This window comes from Pan troglodytes, chromosome 13 (assembly GCF_028858775.2).
Source record: "Pan troglodytes isolate AG18354 chromosome 13, NHGRI_mPanTro3-v2.0_pri, whole genome shotgun sequence".
NCBI lineage: Eukaryota > Metazoa > Chordata > Mammalia > Primates > Hominidae > Pan > Pan troglodytes.
This window is the reverse complement of record NC_072411.2, coordinates 61,926,074-61,945,018: the sequence shown is the minus strand read 5'-3', so window position 1 is coordinate 61,945,018 and position 18,945 is coordinate 61,926,074. Positions and strand designations below refer to the sequence as shown.

At 38.6% G+C, this 18,945-nt stretch overlaps 1 protein-coding gene across 2 annotated transcripts in view; it reads left to right on the top strand.

Moving 5' to 3' along the window:
• Nucleotides 1-18,945, top strand: part of LY75 (lymphocyte antigen 75) — a 102,006-nt gene that overhangs the window by 9,889 nt on the left and 73,172 nt on the right. For both annotated transcript variants that reach the window (XR_010150113.1, XM_515851.8), the window contains exons 3-11: nt 795-965; nt 4,507-4,671; nt 8,369-8,479; nt 9,606-9,746; nt 12,587-12,778; nt 13,662-13,819; nt 15,532-15,642; nt 16,180-16,268; nt 16,408-16,577. Coding sequence is in view for 1 of the 2 variants with exons in the window: in XM_515851.8 (XP_515851.4) it covers nt 795-965; nt 4,507-4,671; nt 8,369-8,479; nt 9,606-9,746; nt 12,587-12,778; nt 13,662-13,819; nt 15,532-15,642; nt 16,180-16,268; nt 16,408-16,577 (1,308 nt within the window). In the remaining variant the exon portion in view is untranslated. The remainder of the gene's footprint in view (nt 1-794; nt 966-4,506; nt 4,672-8,368; nt 8,480-9,605; nt 9,747-12,586; nt 12,779-13,661; nt 13,820-15,531; nt 15,643-16,179; nt 16,269-16,407; nt 16,578-18,945) is intronic.

Sequence of the window (18,945 nt, the reverse complement as noted above, 5' to 3'; positions counted from 1 at the left end):
TATCAAACACTCTTTCCAGCATTTCCAGGCATATTTGAGGTTGGAATCACTTTTCAGTTCCTCCCCATGTACCAGGGAAAATGATTGAAATAAAAGCTATGTCTACTACCTCACTGGCCCCCAGCCGGTCACATGACTGCCCCGTTGAAGCTGCTGCTTCTTTCACACCCCAAATTACCATGCCTTGTACCTTCCCAAGAATCTACTCAGAAATTCAGCAGCTCTTCCTTTTACTTCCTCAAAAACCACAGTCTCAATTCTACCTCCAGTCTCTGAACAATGGGACTATTTGTCCATCTTTCTAATGCCGCAGGTGGTTCCAAAGTCCACACCCACCCTCAGTGGTTCCAAGGTATTTTTCTGGCTCCAACACTTTCTAAAGAAAAGAAAATAGAGATAAATGTAACCTCAGCCAGGGCACCCTTTCTGGTGAAGTGCTCTGCGGCCCACAGCAGAGTTAGTAGACCCTCACCTGATCAAGCCAGGCTCTTTCAGCTCCTCATCACACCACAGTAAGTGAAGCTTCACATGGTTGATCACTGAACTCTATCCCCAGTTTGCAAAAGCAGAAACAGAGGCTACTAGAGGTTGGATAGCTAGCCCACAGGCAAACAGTGGGTTAGCAGGGAGCCAGCATTCATATCCAGACCTGACAGCACCCATGCTCTGAATTCCTACACTCGGATATTGTATTCTAAACAATGTTTCTTTTAAAAACAGTTTTAGAAATTAGCCAACTGACGCTGACTACCCAGTTTTTAACTCTCTTTTCCCCAACTTCCTCTCCAACCCAGAGATCTATACCAGAGATGGGAACTCTTATGGGAGACCTTGTGAATTTCCATTCTTAATTGATGGGACCTGGCATCATGATTGCATTCTTGATGAAGATCATAGTGGGCCATGGTGTGCCACCACCTTGAATTATGAATATGACCGAAAGTGGGGCATCTGCTTAAAGCCTGGTATGTATGGGCTGGTAAATTTTATGTGGAAAAGTAGTACATTTATATGAGGCAATAGGGAGAAGGAAGAGTTCAAAGTGACTCAAAAGTGACTGCAAAAATATTATCCCGGATAAGAAGTGTATGTTTGGAGGAGAAGAGAGAGGTAATGTGTAGCCATGAATTTGCCTTCAGAAGCAGGCCCGGAAGTGAACCAAGGCGGATGGTGTCATGGAGGAGGAGGAGGGAGTGTTCCATAGCACCCCAGGGAGAGGAAGTGTGGAAAAGGCATGCACAATTAGGAAATTGCTGCTGACCTTTAGTAGTTTCAGAAGACTAGAGGGGGTAGAAGCTGGGTTGTAGTGGAATGAAGCATGAACAGAAGGAAGTAAGCCTCGTAAGTTTCACGGAGCAGAAGAAGAGACAGTTGGCAAAGGACAAAATTGCAACAAATTTATGTAGTTACAATCTTATTTGGCTTTATTGCAATTCTAGAATCAGGCAACACCTCATTTCATAAAATAGACTACTGTAAGTGTTCCAGTTCGTTGAACAGAGGGGATTGGCTTTGTAGACAGAAAAAGGGCTGAAGAAAGCAAAAACAAAAACCGAAGAGTGGATTGGTCATTTCAACGTAACTTTCCTTGTAAGAGCAATAGAGAAATAATTGATTGGTCAACATCAGGTGACTTCAGGTTAAGCATTGAAACAGAGGGAACTTCATTATCAGGCCAATTAAAGATTGAAACTGGCCTGTTGGGGAAATTAGGCAGTTGTCTCTCTCTCCTGATTTCTCAAAAGACCAGATGACAACTCTGTTTCAGTTTGGTGATGTGGAACTTTGGCATGGGTGACTCCATTTTGATTTTTGAGTCCTAGATCAGGAGCTTAGTCCAAAACAGTGGCCTCCTATAATTTTTATTTAAAAAAGCAAAGAGTAGTTTAAGAAAGAGATCAGTTGAAAAACACTTTTAGAATGGTGAAATCTTAAGTATGTTTATGGCCTGAAGCAAAGAGCGGGAAAGAGAAGAGATAGATCTTCCTGGCTCAAAATTGGTGACACTGTTCCTTCCACCATTCCCGTGTGTTTGTCAGAGTGCTTGTTCTCGTTACTTTTTACCAGAAGCAAACTGTTCAGGATTTGCTAAAGAATTTGCTGTTCTTTAGAAAGACAGAGAGAGACCAAAGTAGCAATTACATCATTATCTGGCACATAACTGAGACACAGTTTCTCACCAATTAGGTGAGAGTTACAGGGGATCACGGTACCTGACATGTGATAGGTACTCACAAAATATTACTTAATGGACAATAGGTTGAAAGAATCTATAGCAAAGAGAAAGGAAAGAGCTCCAGACCTAAGTAATAATAGTTAATACTTAACAGGGCTCTGCCAGGTGTCAGATACTGTTTCAGGCTCTCAATATACATTAACTCATTGAATCCTCACAGCAACCCTGAAAGGTACCATACTTTATCCCCATTTTACAGATGATCACAGTGAGGCACAAGGGAGATATGTAACTTGCCTAAGATCACACAGCTAATAAATATCAGAACTAGAATTCAAACCCAGGAAGTCTGGCTATGAAGTCCTTGTCCCAAACAGCTACACTAGCCTGACTCATTGAGTAGCTAGCCAGGTGGTATTAGTAATGCTGATCCCTCCTTCGGGAACATGAGCTTCAGAATGCAGAGTTCTAAGCAACTTGGAGAGATTATACTGGGTTAAGACTTAAGATTTCAGGGTGCAACAGAATCACATGGAGAGTTTGTTAGAACACAGATATCTAGGGCCCAGAGATTCTGATTCAGTAGATTTTTGGTGGCCCCCCCAAATTTGGCAAGTTTCCAGGTAGTGCTGATAATGCTGGTCTGGGAACCACACTTGGAGGATTACATATCTAATTAGAGGCCCAGGCTTCTCAACACCTGTAACCTACCTACTAAAATAGAAAAAGCCAGTATTTTCTTCAGCTATAATTGATAATAAGCAGAGTTTGGTCAGCCAGGTATCAACTTCATTTAACTCTCCTTATCATTTGGATCAGAAATTTAGATGTGAAAGTTTGCTTAGAGGTAATCCAATGTAAACCCCTGTTTCTCAGGTGAGAGGCAGCAGGCCCAGATCAGTGAAATGACCTGTCGGGGTCAGACCACATTTTTGTGGAAACTAGTGAAGGATTCTTTATCCTCCTTCCCCACTGTACATATTTACCCCCACTGTACCTTGCTGCCTTGACAGGAATGTATCTTGGTGCCTTTAGCCTCCTGTGGGTGTTGTGTGTGTGCTGGGGCTTTGGGGGTGTGACACATACAGTGGTGTTAATGCATGCATATGCTTCCTAGAGTTACTTTTTATGGAAGAAGCAAGAGTAAGTTTCTCAAACCTGAGGGCTGCTAAATCATGGAGGTCATGTTGTATAGCAAACACACTGCCATCCCACTCCTGGAAGCTTCTGGATTTACAAGTGTAGGGCCTCAGTGGTAATAATGAACCTTTAGACAATGTGCTTTCAAATCCACTCTATTTTGTTTTTATCAAATGTCAGAATCTCTGTTGCTATTTATGCTATAGAAAAATGGCTGAAGCAGCAGGATGTGCCATCAGAGGATCAACAAGACCAGTGCCCTCATTATAGCTCTGTCACAGTCACCTCTAGGTCTTTGTTCCTGTCTGTGAAATAAGGACATTAGACAAGATGATCTCTAAAGGCCCTTCCAGCTTATAGGATCATGAGTATAACATCTGATATGTAACTGGCTATAGGAGGCCTTTTGGAAAGTCCCCCAGTTGGAGCCTGGGATGCACTTGACACAGCCTGCATTGGACTTCCCCTCTTGTGGGGAGTACACAGGAGGCTCTGAATATATTTTGAACCAGTTGTTTTGAAATTTTTATATCTCATTCAGGAAACAGCTTGCAGTTTCTTTGTCTGAAATTATGCATACTCTACAAACACATATGTATATATGTTTCTATGCACATATATACACACATATACATATATAATGCGTATGTAATGTGAATTACATATCATATATTCTTTATTAAAGTATTAAGGAGAAATTTGGACATAGTTTCCCAAATAAGGTAGTCACTTGGGCTCAATATCTTGGCCATTTAAGCAGCATGTCTGTGCACACACATACACATACAGTGGTTTCTATGCAGGCTGTGGGCAAACCCTCTGTCATCTGCCACTATGTTCAAATGAGCTTGTTTTCCATTAGCTCAGTGTTCACGACATGTGCACACTGAGACTCATATCTCAGGCAGAGGGCAGTCAGGGACATGGGCGAAAACACAGCATTGTAATTGATAGGGATAAAAGGAGAGTGGAAAATAAGAAAGAGTGGAAGCTTCAACCAGCCTGAGTCATTTGGTGTGTCATGATTCCAATTTTATTGTGATCAAAATATGGTCTAAATGAGTGATGGCAGTCTCCATTTGGGCATATCCTAAGAGTATGCAAATTGACTTGCAGTATTTCTAAGCATTCTAAGTAATAGAAAACATTATGTCCTTACTTTATGATCACTAACGTGTCTTTATCAACAGAAAACGGTTGTGAAGATAATTGGGAAAAGAACGAGCAGTTTGGAAGTTGCTACCAATTTAATACTCAGACGGCTCTTTCTTGGAAAGAAGCTTATGTTTCATGTCAGAATCAACAAGCTGATTTACTGAGCATCAACAGTGCTGCTGAATTAACTTACCTTAAAGGTAGATTTTATTTGCATGTGATAGAGCAAATTGGCTAAAATTGTAAAGGTACTTCTTCTTCTGTTTTCATATCCAGATGTGTTTCTTTGTATGTATCTTTTCTGACCTCTCTTGGGATTTAAACTTCTACACTGAAACCCATAAGCAAAAAAGTACTGAATGTAATCATATTTCACCATTGAGAAATGTATCTTGTGATGGAAACTAAAGAGAGATTGATGTTCAGAAAACAAGGTTGGGTAGCAAGATTAAACTGCTACCCTAATCCTAAATGAAAGGATTTTCAAAAAGCGAATAAACTCTTTGAACATTGAAAAATAGAGAATTAAAGGAAGGGAAGGAAGATGGTTAAGTTACACTAGATGGCCTCAGTAAACATCCTTACATTGAGTGAAAGGGTACAGTCCTCAGGGGCAAGGAGTGTTTTACTAAATCTTAAAGTGGATTTAATAACATGGACACAGAATGGGTAGGACTTTGTTTTGTTTTGTTTGGGGGATGGTAGTGGTAATTTTTAAATTTTTAATTATGAAAACTTAATAGATAAGAATAAATAAAAACTTTAAAAGACCATTTATCCTATCATAAGAATTTAAGGATCACCTTGTTAATTTCAATAACAAACCCTATTGGAACTTTGATTGGAATTGTATTGAATCATAGATTCATTAAAGAGGAATTGGCCGGGTGCGGTGGCTCACACCTGCAATGCCAGCACTTTAAAAGGTAAAGGCAGGAGGATTACTTGAAGCCAGGGGTTTGAAACCAGCCTGGGCAAAGTGAGACCACGTCTCTACAAAACAAAAAAATTTTTTTAATTGGCTGTTGGCATGTGCCTGTAGTCCCAGCTGCTCTGGAGACTGAGGTAGAAGGATTGCTTGAGCCTGGGAGATTGAAGCTGCAGAGAGCTATGATGGCATCACTGCACTCCAGCCTGAGTGATAGAGGAAGACCTTGTCTTAAAAAATAAATAAATAAAAGGTATTGCAGTTTCAATATTGTCTTCTCAACCATGAAAATGATATGCTTTTCTATTTATTTAGGACTTCTTTTATGTACTCAGTAAAATTCTATAACTCTTTCCATAGTCTTGTATATCTTTCAAAAGAAACTATATAAACAGAAATTTTAATATTATATTTAAAAATCAAGGAACCTAAGTTACTGAGTCCCTGATTAGTTATTCTTTGAATGAAAGACAAATAATTGTAATATATGATAATGATGATGTGCCAGACAGACTACTAAATGCTTTTTATACATTATCTCCTTTCATCCCATCTAACTACCTTATGAGGTGGACGTTATTGTTATCCTCATTTTGCAGATGAGGAATGCGAGGCTCAGAGAGGAAACATAACTTGTCCAAAGTCACCCACAAGTATTTAGCAGAGCCTAAATTTGAAGAGTCAGTTTGACTTGAAAACAAATTGTATCACACATATAAATGGATTCACCTTTTATAAGACTGTAAGTTCTTTGCAGGCAGAAATGGGTCTCATGGGTTGTTTTTCACTTTTGTACAAAGCTGTAAGCTTTATTGCTATATATTAAGCAAACATGTATTGTCTAAGTAATTCAGATACATTCTGTCACACTATTTTATAATAACTGGAAATATTTGATAAATGCTTACTGTAAGCAAGCCCTACTTTCTCCAGATAAATCCATTAATCATTACTACAACCTCATCAAACAAATGTTTTATCACTAGATAAGGAAATTGATCCTTAGAAATAATATACCCAACAGCATACAGCTAAGAAGTATCAGATTGGGATTTGAATATCAACATATAGAATTGCAGAACTCTATTTATGTGAAAGAGGGTCTCAATATGTTGCCCAGGCTAGTGTGCAGTGGATATTCACAGGTGTGATCAGAGCACACTATAGCCTCAAACTCTTGGGCTCAAGCGATCTTCCCACCTCAGTCTTCCAAGTAGCTAGGACTACAGGAGCACAGGATCATGCCCAGCTTTTTTGTTATACTACGTACCCCTCTTAGATATCTTTATCTCTTTTTATCATTAAAAGGCCACAGGTCTTTTGTCGCTCTTTTTGTTTACAGCTTTATTCAGACCTCCTTTCTTACTTGTAGCTTTACCCTTTTCCTGTATTGTTTGGCACTTGAATATTCAGATCTTTAGAATGAAAATCTGCCAAATAAGCCAAATGAGCTAGTGTTTGGCATTGGAGTTCTATTCCAGACCTCACTGAAGCCTCAGAAAAAATATTGTTGCGAATGAAAAGTGCCAATAAATTCAAGTTTCCTAGAATATTGACATTTGGAAACCGATGACTTCAGTGAAGGAGAAAAGTGCCAAAGTGTGACAATCAAATGTTGCACAATTCTTTATGCATCAGTTTTCTTTAATAACTCATGAAAGTAATGTAATATGGTAAAGGACCTTATTGTACCCTACTCCTGGCCGGACATGCCCCGTATTTAATACATATCATTAATTTTAGAAGTATATCTGTTTCTAATGTTTCAAATTCCTCTTCCAGTGTGAAAGCTTCTTAGGCATATCAATACGCCTAATTATGACTATTGGTTTCCCAAGACCCAAGAAAACTGTGTTTTAACCTCTAAAACTCTGCTTTCTATCTTTCTTTCTTTTTTCTTTTTCTTTTTTTTTTTTTTTTTTGTTGTTGTTGTTGAGACAGAGGCCTGCTCTGCCACCTAGGATGGAGTGCAGTGGCACAATCTCGGCTCACTGCAACCTCTGTCTCCTGGGTTCAAGCAATTCTTCTGCCTCAGCCTCCTGAGTAGCTGGGATTACAGGCACACGCCACCACACCTGGCTAATTTTTGTATTTTTAGTAGAGACAGGGTTTCACCATGTTGGCCAGGCTGGTCTCAAACTCTTGACTTCAGGTGATCCACCCGCCTTCTATCTTTCTTAATTGCTGATAGCATCTGGTCATCAAATAATAAATTTGAATGATCTATCTCCACTGTACCACGTGTGTGTGTGTGTGTGTGTGTGTGTGTGTGACTCTCACTCTCATTCTGTATCTCTAGTCTAAACAGGACCCTTTGGGCCCTAGAGCCATAAGCCACATATATATATGTTATATTATATATAACATATATATATACATATATATATATATATTCCATTGTCTATGAAACAGCTCCTATACATATTTCTGACCCAGTCCCAGAAAAACTTGATCATGTGGGGATCCATGTCTGTCTCCTTCTACTAGATTGAAATTCTCATGAGGGCAAGGACTTTGTCATTTCAGTTTTTATATCCCTAGAACCTGGCAAATAATATGTGTGCCTAATGAATTTAAATTGTCAGTCTAGAATACAGTCAGATCTTCTGAATCTAGAAGTACAATGGAAACTGCTTTTGATAACTCTTCTATATTAATAAAAGAGGATTAAAAATAGATAGTGAGACAGCTACTCTAAGAAGCTTCTGTCCTTACCTTAGATGAAAGGGAATTTGACAAGCTAATAGGAGAGCAGAACTGAATTAACTTATCAGCCTTTGGGTTTCTCAATAGTCTGAAGATTTTTGTCTATTAGCATTGCCTACCTTTGATGCATAAACAGCCCTCTACAGGGATTGCTGCCTTACAATCAAGGTCTGCAGATTTGTTTGTTATTAGTAGAATAAGTCTAATTTAGATAATAACTTAGGCAACTTTGTCACTTTTTAAAAATTTTTTAATTCTTACAGAAAAAGAAGGCATTGCTAAGATTTTCTGGATTGGTTTAAATCAGCTATACTCTGCTAGAGGCTGGGAATGGTCAGACCACAAACCATTAAACTTTCTCAACTGGGATCCAGGTAACTGCTCCTTCCCTACCCCCTCTGCACAGAACAAATCTTCAAAAAAGCAAAAGCTTCTCACTCACCAATAGCTTAGAAAAGTTTCACATCTTGGCAGCTCTTACTATGGTTACCTCTCAGAAGAATTTTTTCTTCCTAAACCATTCTTAATTGTGGTACTGTTATTGCCAAGCTGAATCACACCATGGACAACTGAGCATTTGAACCTCTAGACCTTTAGAACAACCCTACATTTTTATGTAAGAGCAAAATGAGCTCCACCACATGGCCCAGGAGCCATTCTATGTCCCTAAAGGACTTGGCATGTTTATAACTCACCCATGCTGTGTTTCATCTGCAGCTGAACTCTAATATGGAATTATCCGCTCGTTTTCAAACTCTTGGGGTCTCTCCCCACTATAGCACCCAAGTACTGACAATATAATGGTTGTATTTTATAATACAAATAAATACCTCAAAGAAAGTCTTTTAGGGAATAAAACAAGCAAAATGCCACTTAGCCAAAAAGCATTCTTCCCAAAGGAAGGATTAGACAACTTTGAAAAATAAAATCTTAGGCTTATGACAAATGTAGAACCTAAAGTTAACACTAATTTCAGTATAAAGCTGCCTGCACACATAATAGGAAAACTGAGTTAAGAGCAATAAAATTCAAATTAGCCACTTTAGTTAATTTAGTTTGCTAAATTTCCTTACCAGCAAATGAAGTAATACTTTTATTATTTCAGTAAATAGAATATTTAAAGATAATTTAATCTTTAACTCAAGGCCTTAATGGCATGACAATGATAAATTAATATTTTTATTTTATGGAGTAGCAGATTAAGAGCTACTAACCATAGAATATGGCCTGGAAGTCATTTGAGGAAAAAGTTTGGTTTTTGTTTTTAAAATTAACTACAACATATCATAATGTTTTCACTTTAGATTCTATATTTTAGAAGAAAGACATATTTAAGCACATAATTATTCATTGAGGCTTATATGTTTCAATTTAGTTAAGTTTTAACTATAATATGAGTTCCCATAAAAGCATAAAATTAGGAATACAAATTATTCTTTCTGACACCATCCTGGCCCTAACTTTCTCATTCTAATGCTTTGAAAAATGTTCCCTTTTAAGACAGGCCCAGTGCACCTACTATAGGTGGCTCCAGCTGTGCAAGAATGGATGTTGAGTCTGGTCTGTGGCAGAGCTTTTCCTGTGAAGCTCAGCTGCCCTATGTCTGCAGGAAACCATTAAATAATACAGTGGAGTTAACAGGTATCTTTCTCACATACTCATACAAATAGACAAATAGGTCTTAAAATCATAGTTTTGTGAAAACAAGTAAATCTTTTCCAACATCCGTTTCCACCTTTCCTTCTCCTGATACTGACAGTACAGAAAAGTACTTGATTTTTAACCCTGTGGTTAGATATTATCAACCATATATGAATAAAGCTTTATTTGAGGTAATGAAGAATATTAAATATAAATATGTATGCACCCAGAAGAAGGCAGAGATATTCGAGATAGGAAATATACTTCTGTTCGTGCGTGGCTCTTTTTTCTCCAGAGCAGTGGTTCTCCAGGGGTGGTCCCCAGACCAACAGCATCAGCATCACCTCTTCCTGTTAGAAATGCAAGCTCTCAGGACCCACCCCCGATTTGCTACATCAGAAACTACAGGATGGGGTCCAGCAATCTGTATTTTAAGAAACTTTCCAGGTGGTTCTGATGCGTATTCAAGTCTGAGAACCACTGCAGTTCATGCCTCCGTAATGAGGCAAAACCTATAGACACAGGAGTAAGCCCAGGCTTCTCTACCTTGTGCCCCACAGCACCCAGCCCTCTTCTATCCTTCTCTGTCAGGCAAGTCTTTGCATTGAAAAATCAAGTAAAAAAGGAGAGGTGCAGAGGGACAAAATGTGTACAATGAGGGGGTTTTTCCAGGGCGTTTGGGGAGGAAAGAGACACAAGAACAGCTGAAGTTTTTGAGGAGTGGAAGGGTGTGAGGAGTTTTTGAAAGAATGGAGAAGAGGAGTGTATTGACTGTCAAGCACAGGGCCTGATGTATACCTGGTATTTAATTACATCCTCACCAAATGAGAGAAACTAATACTCAAAGCTGGAGGGATGTATTCATCCGTTTTCATGCTACTGATAAAGACATACCCAAGACTGGGAAGAAAAAGAGGTTTAATGGACCTTACAATCTCATGTGGCTGGGGAGGTCTCACAATCATGGCCGAAGGCAAGGAGGAGCAAGTCACATCTTACATGAATGGTGGCAGGCAAAGAAAGAGAGCTTATGCAGGAAAGCTCCCCCTTATAAAACCGCCAGATCTCGTGAGACTTATTCGCTATCACGAGAACAGCAGGGAGAGACCTGCCCCCATGATTCAATTACCTTTCACCAGGTCCCTCCTATAACACATGGGAATTTAAGGTGAGATTTGGGTGAGGACACAGCCAAACCATGTCAAGGGGAAAGGATGATTTTTAAATGTCCTGCTTTAAGGAACTATGAGTGAAGGGAATAAAGCATCCAAATGTCTTGTCATCTAAAAAGGAGCATAGAGCAATTTTTAAGGAAAAACTAGATATAAAATAAAGAATCTGTGGGGATATTTTAAGATAATAGGGGAAATGAACATTTGTCTTCCAAGTTGATTCAAACCAAATTTAGTCCATACAACAAAAGGCATAATAGAAAAGCCAGCACAAATGAAAATAAACTAGAGCAATTGATGATAGATTAAGTAAATACCTTGCAGTAGCAATTATTAAATAAATCATGATGTTTCCACATGATTGAATAATATGCATTTACTAAAATAACTGTGCCAGCAGGAAAATACAAAGAACAAAACCAAATGATATGCCTACTTATCATTTTAATCTTGTAAAAATATGTATTCATTGAGACAAAGACTAGAATATGAAAATGATTGCATTAAGTTCCATTATGGGTGATATTTTTCCTCTGTTCCTTTATCATAATTATAAAATATAACAATAATACATGCTATTTCAGAATATTAAAGTTAATTGAGTTATCTCGCAAGTGTAAGAGGCTAGCTGAATCTGAATCACTTTATCCTTCAGTAAAAAAAACAAACTGTCCACATTTTTTTTTCTTTTTTTTTTTTAATTATACTTTAAGTTTTAGGGTACATGTGCACATTGTGCAGGTTAGTTACATATGTATACATGTGCCATGCTGGTGCGCTGCACCCACTAACTCGTCATCTAGCATTAGGTATATCTCCCAATGCTATCTCTCCCCCCTCCCCCTCCCCCCACCCCACAACAGTCCCCAGAGATGCTGTGTTTTCTTACAACAAATATTCCAAATGGTTCTAAATCAGTGAAGTCTGAGTAACCAACTCACTTTCTGGTTTTGTTAACGGGGATAGAAGTATTCTGTAGGGTTTCATACTTCATTCTTTTTTTCTAATCTGGAAAGATTAGACCTTCGATTGTGAGCTTTATCATGGTCAAAACAGAATCACTAATTCCATGAGGACCATCTGTCTAGCAGAGGGGAGGAAAGAAGTCCAGGGGTAACCTTTGCCCTCTCATCTCTTGGATGCGAAGTGTATAAATGTCTTATTCTGTCCCTTAAATCTCTGCCTGTCCTTTGTTCAACGGTGAGCGTTAATCTACATCCCCTTGCTAAGCTGGCCATACAAGAAAAGGAGGCTTGCCCTCTTATAATCTTCTCAAGGACAGAGACTGGAGGGAAACCTAACAAATTCCATATCCAGGAAAAGATTTGTCAGAAACTGACTTAAGGCACATCTTTCTACTGTCTACTTGGACTAAGGGCAATCTCTCCCTTGACTGTGTCCAAGCCCTTAATAGTCTGTGCTCAGCCATATAGCACATTGAAGCATGTTAAAGTCACATCATTTTCTGAATCCCAGAGGGAATTCCTATGATGCTATATATACCTCATTTATGTGGTAGGCACCACATGAATTCATGTCACCGTAGCATCTGACATCACGTCCCCAGTTTTCCAGGACTCTCATTATTCAAGAAAAAAGAATTTGCAATGTTATTGATTCAAAATAGATGTATCTTTACTGGAATATAAATAGCTGCTTTTCCCCCAGATGTCTGGACATACTCAGATACCCGCTGTGATGCAGGCTGGCTGCCAAATAATGGATTTTGCTATCTGCTGGTAAATGAAAGTAATTCCTGGGATAAGGCACATGCGAAATGCAAAGCCTTCAGTAGTGACCTAATCAGCATTCATTCTCTAGCAGATGTGGAGGTGGTTGTCACAAAACTCCATAATGAGGGTAAGTTTTTAAAAATACCCTATTTGAGAGGCTTAAGCCATTTTAAAGTATCCCTGGTTTTAGACTCTTGGTGGGAATGAAAAGCTTACAGTTTGATCCCACAGATCAGCCCTGTCAGATAGGATTGTCTCTGGTGATGGAACTGTTCTACAATTGGTCTAGTATGGTGGTCACTAGCAACATGCAGCTTCTGAGCAGTTGGCATGTAGCCAGGGCAACTGAGGAACTGAATTCTTACTTTTATTTCATCTTAATTAATTTAAGTGGCCGCATGTGCCTAGTGGCAACCAATTTGACAGTACTGCCATTGATTGATTTCCCTCTTCTCATGAGCTAAATTCTATTTAAGTTGCTCAAAAAACTTAAGTGATAATTACTTCACTTTTGTAATTATTTGAAAGCTAAAGACTGGTAAAGGAAAATATACTAGACGGACAGTATTATGATCTCTTCCTAGAATAGAACTCTTAGCTAGAATAGCTAAGAGTAGGTACCTACTCAGTGCCAGCCTGGTGCTCCTTGTTTCACTTGTGAAGGCAGCAGAGTCATACCAGGGCAGCAGTGGACAGTATTTCTATTCAAATTGGGATATGTATGATTGTATTTATAGAATTTCATTCACCCCACAAAGCAAAGTTTATCTACACCAGATATCAGGAACACCCAGCCTGCAGATGTTCTACCTGTGTACTTTATTTGCATAAGTTACTTGAAAAGCCTTCATTACCCAACCTGCCTGTCGTATCAACATATTAATAACCGAATTAAGAATACTACAAAGGCTCTTAAAACTCCATATCAGAATATAAAAATTTGTATAACAATGTACATATTACAGTATGTAATTGAGCAAAACCAAAGAAATAATACATTTTTCTTTTAGATATCAAAGAAGAAGTGTGGATAGGCCTTAAGAACATAAACATACCAACTTTATTTCAGTGGTCAGATGGTACTGAAGTTACTCTAACATATTGGGATGAGAATGAGCCAAATGTTCCCTACAATAAGACGCCCAACTGTGTTTCCTACTTAGGAGAGGTACGAAACCTCCTGTGGTTTCTTTATATTCTTACTGTTTTACCTAATGATAATATTAAGACTTCTTTGGTTGGGAAGTTTGCGTATAAGCTGGAAAAGAAAAGGTAAGAGCACTCTGGATCAGGGTACAGAGCCACGGACCATTACCTGTTGAGAATTGGGCCGCACAGCAGGAGGTGAGCGGCGGGTAAGCAAGCATTACTGCCTGAACTCCGCCTCCTGTCAGATCGGCAGCAGCATTAGATTCTCCTAGGAGGGTGAACCCTATTATGAACCGCACATGCAAGGGATCTAGGTTGCACTTCCCTGTGGAACAGTTTCATCCCAAAACTATCCTCTTCCCCACCCTCTGTGGAAAAAATTGTCTTCCTCAAAACTGGTCCCTGGTGCCAAAGGTTGGCAAAAAATAATCTAAAGTTTAGATTGTCTTTCTGGTAGCTACTTTAAAAAGGTAAATAAAAGCAATTACTAAATAAGCAACCCATATCCTATCTGAGAGCATCTTTTCTGGTCTCAAACAGATACAGAAAAGCCCTTTAGAACTCACATTCTTGTGCCGACTGATTCTAGCAACCTGCTTTCCCTCAGGACCAGGGCCTGCACCCACCTTTCTGCATCAGTGTGATATTCGGCAGATAGCCACAATTTAACCTGAAAAATCCCATCTTCCAAATTCATGTTCAGATTGTTTTATATCGATACTACTTTGAGAAGTAAAAAAATGGTTTTATTTAAAAACTAGGCCTAACATTTTTCAGAAACCACCTTACTCCTATAGAATGCTTAAACATTTTTTGAACATCTTTTACTTAATAATCCAAAATAGGCTGTGTCTTGAGCAGAAAAGATATATGTACCTCTACGTTTTGTTTGTATCACTTTCCTGTGGACCCCTAATTGGTTATGAAAGTGACTGTGTCACTCAGACGTCTAAAGAGACTTAAGTGGAAGCAATAAATATTATGTGTATTTAAAAGAAGTTTAGAAAGGTGTCACATTTTATGCTCTATTTAAAAGGATATCCAACATGTCTTTAGAAGAACATCAGAAATGGAAAAGTGTTCCCATGGGCACGAGTGAATTGATGGCATACCTAGACAGCATTCCAATGTTCAAAACTGACCCTTATCACAATCGACTTATTAAAATTTAATTCAAACAAAGCAAAGTGACGTAGTCAATTAAGCAAATTAATGTTAAGTAGCATATTTGAAAGAGAGAATTTTGAAGTCCAGATTGAAGTAGAGTTGAAAGAAACTTTTGACCTAGAATTCGTGGAGAATAGCTATTTTAGCCACCATCATCATTTTACACGTGAGGAAACCGAGAAAGGGAGGTTGATGATGTACCTAAAAGTTTCAAACTTTGGCTGTGCCATTCTAGTCTAGAAGACTAGAATGCTGGAACTGTGGGCTGAGTTCTTCTCTCTTCAACTTTTATACTAAGTGTCCTTTGATGGTTTTATTGCTACTCTTATAAGAAAATGAAATTTATCCACAATGTGACCTGGAGGTGATGCTGAGGTAACTGGCTGTGAGCCATCACTTTGCAGGCCTGTTGAGTAGCATTTTCTAGGAGTGTGTTCTCACATTTGATAATTCATTTATATTCATTTCTCTCTCTCTGTCTCTGTCATAGTTTTTGTGAATTCAGTTCTGAATATGCGGTAAATAATTTCCTTTCCAAGCAAATGTTTTTGTCTCCTTTCAAAGCTAGGTCAGTGGAAAGTCCAATCATGTGAGGAGAAACTAAAATATGTATGCAAGAGGAAGGGAGAAAAACTGAATGACGCAAGTTCTGATAAGATGTGTCCTCCAGAGGAGGTAGGTAAAATCCCTATGTAAATTTTCTCAAGCAGTATTACAACTTCTTGGTTAGAAATGGTAGCTGAGACTTAAATAATTCAGACTTATAAAATAGAGGAAACTACTAGCTTCTGTTCATTTAAGTTAGAACAAGCCAGAAGGCAGTGAGTCATAGCATATTGGCCTTCTTACAGAAGCAGAAACTTGAAAATTTCTATAAATATTTGTAGAATTACTATCCTCAAGGCTGATGTCTTTACTTCCCCCACTAATATCAATATTCAAAAATAATTCATCCAGTGAATATTATACTCTTATGATGAGCCAGCCACCCATATGAGAAGTAACCCATACCTTTTGTCTGACACAGGCCCACGGTCTTGTGGAGGTTATCTGTGAAATTGCATCCCACCCTCATCACATGTATGATTTCAATAGCCATGTCCTCAATTTCCACAAGTTCTAAGATGTTATCAATGTAGCAGAAACATGCTTGCCAGACGGGACACCATCAAGTCTGGAAAAGAGTTTGACAATATTTTTCCTCTGATTTAGGGCTGGAAGAGACATGGAGAAACCTGTTACAAGATTTATGAGGATGAGGTCCCTTTTGGAACAAACTGCAATCTGACTATCACTAGCAGGTGTGACCATCAGTAAACTTGTACTCATAAACTTTCAACTCTGAGTTCTTTTGCCAAACAGTCTTCCTAAGTAAAAGGTGCATCTTCAAATAGAGTCAATCATTGTGAAACACTTGCCAATTTGATTCTCCTTTTGTAGATTTGAGCAAGAATACCTAAATGATTTGATGAAAAAGTATGATAAATCTCTAAGAAAATACTTCTGGACTGGCCTGAGAGATGTAGATTCTCGTGGAGAGTATAACTGGGCAACTGTTGGTGGAAGAAGGCAGGCTGTAACCTTTTCCAACTGGAATTTTCTTGAGCCAGGTGAGTGTCTTAATCTTTGAAGTAGTAGTATACTGTGACTAGTGAAAGGCAGCACTCCTCCCAAAGATGTTCCTCACTTACTTTTGAAATGTGAGGGACATGATGATCTTCAGGATTGGAGTCTATCTATGGAACCATAAATAGAAGCAGTGGCTATGTCTTCCCTATTATGTCCGTGGGAATAATCCAATGAAAGAAATTCAAAAACTTAGTTCTCCCAAACCACCATCTAATGGCTCAGAGCTAGAAGCACCAGTGTGAGTTTTTAAAATCTTTTCCATGTAAATCTCAAATAGAATCTAGAAGCTCCCGTGTGAGGCTCTTTACATTTTCATCTCTCTGCTTCTTAACCTTTTTTCAAAACTGAATGTGTTTTCTTCCATTATTCTCAATGGGTAAGAATTATGGAGGCTATCTTGTATTATTTATTTTGTTTTTGTTTTTGTTTTTGTTTTTGTTTTGAGATGGGGTCTCACTCTGTTGCCCAGGCTGGAATGCAGTGGTGTGATCTCGGCTCACTGCAACCTCTGCCTCCCAGGTTCAAGTGATTCTTCTGCCTCAGCCTCCCAAGTAGCTGGGATTACAGGTGTGAGCCACTGTGCCTGGCTTCTTATTTATTTTGAAAGTTAGTTCCTCTTTCTCCAACCAGCCTAAAGCATTGACCATAATTTGCCATAGAATCAGAACACTTAAGCCGGAAAGGACCTCAGAAATACTTTTAGAGTTAAGAAAACAGAGACTTTAAAAGGTGATTTACTTGACAAAGATCATCTGGTTATTGAATTAATGAAATCCAGAGTTCCTGATTTTTAAGCCAGTGGCTTTGAATAAGACAGCAGTATAAAGCATTCTACTTTTCACCCTGTGAATTATTTATATTTTATTGTGTTAGTCTAATGTGATCATGAAGACTATTTTTTATAACACAGAGATTGGAAAATATGAACTTACAATTGAACATGTTATTTGAAATAGAAAATGCCCACAAAAGTTAGGACACATGGTCATCACCATCAACATGAGTGATGTTGCTAGTAACAAAGTCATCCTTTTATGTCTGAAAAAGATAGAGTATACAGATGTTGATCCTGGTTAAATCTCAGATTAGGAACACTCTAATGGATAAAGCACATAGATTTCTTTTTTCTTTTTTCTTTTTTTTTTTTTTTTTTTTTTTTTTTGAGATGGAGTTTCACTCTTCTTGCCCAGGCTGGAGTGCAATGGCACAATCTCGGCTCACTGTAACCTCTGCCTCCCATGTACAAACAATTCTCCTGCCTCAGCCTCCCGAGTAGCTGGGATTACAGGCACCTGCCACCACGCCCAGCTAATTTTTTTTGTATTTTTAGTAGAGACAGAGTTTCACCATTTTGGCCAGGCTGGTCTCGAACTCCTGACCTCAGGTAGACCTCAGATCTACCCACCTCAGCCTCCGAAAGTGCTGGGATTACAGGCGTGAGCCACCGTGCCTGGCCAGATTTGTTTTATAGACACTAAGAGTAAAGGTGACGTTCTTGATAACTAAGTCTTGGTGGTTGGAGAGGTGCTTGGGAAGTAGCTACCATGACTACTTCCTCCATTCTATGGCCAGAAAGGCTATGTGAAGCTCTCTTTACCATTATTGCACCCATCCTCAACCAACTTGGTCTATCATGGGCACACCATGGATAGGAGGACTGAACAGGGAAAAATAGCACACCCATTCAGGGTAGCAAGGCAATTATTTTTCCCAGTTTCTTATTCCTCTTGCTGTTTGTGTATATGAGACTATGTGTCTTCTCTGTTTGGTGGGATAGAAGTTGTCCTATTACTTTTCAGTATATGTAACTCTTCTTGTCTTCTACCTGCTTCAGGCAGTGTGGTGTAATGGAAAATGGAACATGACCTTTTGTCAGACAAATCTGGTTTCAACCCCAACTCTACCATTCACTAACTCTGACTGTGGGCAAGTTACTTAGTCTTCATTTACAAAATGGAACTGATAATTCAAACTACCTTTTAATACTGTTATGAATACATAAAATTATGACTGTCATAAAATTAACGGTAAACCAATGTATGTTACCACATACCTCCTTCTACCTTTATTGTACCAGCTTTTCCTTTGGATCAGAATCTGGGAGAGTTGTGTTTTGAGGTTAACTAAGTTGCTTAAAAACTGCTCAAAGTTTTTAAGCTAATTTGAACCACTATCCTAAGCAGCAATAGTATTTAGGGTACAGCTCTAGAAACAGACCACCTGGGCACAAATCCTGGGGCAACCACTTACTAATTCTATGACCTTGAACAAGTCACTTCATTCTCACTGTACCTCAAATTATGACAATAGAATCCCCTCTATAGGTTTGTTATGAGGATTAATCTTTTT